At 32.2% G+C, this 1,534-nt stretch overlaps 1 protein-coding gene across 1 annotated transcript in view; it reads left to right on the forward strand.

The window, feature by feature from the left end:
* Positions 1-841: 841 nt before the first annotated feature.
* Positions 842-1,534, forward strand: part of LOC124891805 — a 1,089-nt gene continuing 396 nt past the window's right edge. Inside the window, exons 1-2 of the mRNA XM_047403406.1 lie at positions 842-1,297; positions 1,397-1,516. Of these exons, the coding sequence (XP_047259362.1) occupies positions 842-1,297; positions 1,397-1,516 (576 nt within the window). The remainder of the gene's footprint in view (positions 1,298-1,396; positions 1,517-1,534) is intronic.

The raw sequence follows: 1,534 nt of genomic DNA on the forward strand, positions 1-1,534 counted from the left end.
CAAATCTGTTATTATTATTGATCTATTATACAAATTAATTAATTCAAGTTTTAATCTATTTTCTCTAGATTTGTAGTTAATATTGTTATGGTACTAACTAATTTAATTATCCTTTGGATATCTTCTTGTTTTGCGATACTAATTAATTTTTGCTATCCTTTGGTCCTTTTTACTTTCTCTAAAGATTGATTTTTGATTTACATTTTCTATTTACAGAAGATTGATTTTATAAATTTGTCTTAAGAGTTGTATAGAGCAATAGGTTTGAATCGGACCGACTCATTGTAACCTACTGGGAACTATAGAAAGTAATTTGCTTATGGATTGATGAACCTTGAATATCATAATACTTCCTCCGTCTCAAATTATATGTCGCCATTTGACCGGACACGATATTGAAGAAATAGGCATTGACCTTGCTAAAGTTACTAAATTACCCCTCTTAAAAAAGTATTGGACCACTAGGTACTTTTATTAAATTTCACAATAATTAAAAAATGCAACAGAGAGTACAGTATTAAAAAAAAATCTACTAAAAAAAATACACCACCGACATAACTGTCTCTCTCTTTTGCAAAGAGTTAAGTAGTCCAAATCAGTGTATCGCTTTAACTTAAAATTTTACTCTCATTTTCTCTATCAACAATTAAGAAAAATTGTTATTGCAAAATTCAATTTTCTAGAAAATAGGACCAATTTGCCGTCATGTACGGATTTTCCACGAAAAATTTACGTTTCTGATTTGATTTTGGTTTCCATTTTTGGGTGCTAAACCTACTTTTCATTTTAATTTTTAGCAAATGGTTATTTTGTGGCGCCAAATCTTCTTTTCATTTGAGAGATGTTCTTTTGCATCTTCTGGTTCGTCGTACCTATAGACTCAACCTTCAGAAATAAACGATTGAAATTAGAAGAACGTCAAGCAATTGCAAAGTTTCTTTTGAAAGAAAGTAAGGAAGGAAGTCTTAAATATGGATCTATAACACAAGCTGCGATGTTGTTCAAGAAATCAATAAGAGCTATTCAGCGCATTTGGAAACAATGTCAATCATCAGTTGATAATGGTATGTCGTCGTTAGATGTGTCTTTAAGACTTAGAGGTAAAGTTGGAAGAAAACGGATTGGAGTTGACATTAATCAAGTCAAAGAAATTCCACTTTGTCGTCGAACAAATATTCGATCTCTGGCTTTTGCGATGAACATGGCAAAATCAACCGTCTTTCGGCATGTGAAAGATGGAACTCTTCGGCAACATTCTAATTCTATCATGCCACAGTTAACCGAAGGAAACAAAAAGGTACGACTTCAATACTGCTGCTCAGTGATTGATCAGAATACAATCCACATAAATCCCATTTTTATGAATATGTTTAATTATGTTCATATCGATGAAAAGTGGTTTTTTTTGTCCAAAAAAGTTGAAAGGTACTACCTACTTCCTGGAGAGCATGAGCCAGATCCGTATCGTTCTTACAAAAGTAAAAATGTTATTCCAAAGGTTATGTTTATGGCTGCTGTAGCACGTCCTCGATTT

The sequence above is a fragment of the Capsicum annuum genome, unplaced genomic scaffold (assembly GCF_002878395.1).
Source record: "Capsicum annuum cultivar UCD-10X-F1 unplaced genomic scaffold, UCD10Xv1.1 ctg40746, whole genome shotgun sequence".
Classification (NCBI taxonomy): Eukaryota; Viridiplantae; Streptophyta; class Magnoliopsida; order Solanales; family Solanaceae; genus Capsicum; species Capsicum annuum.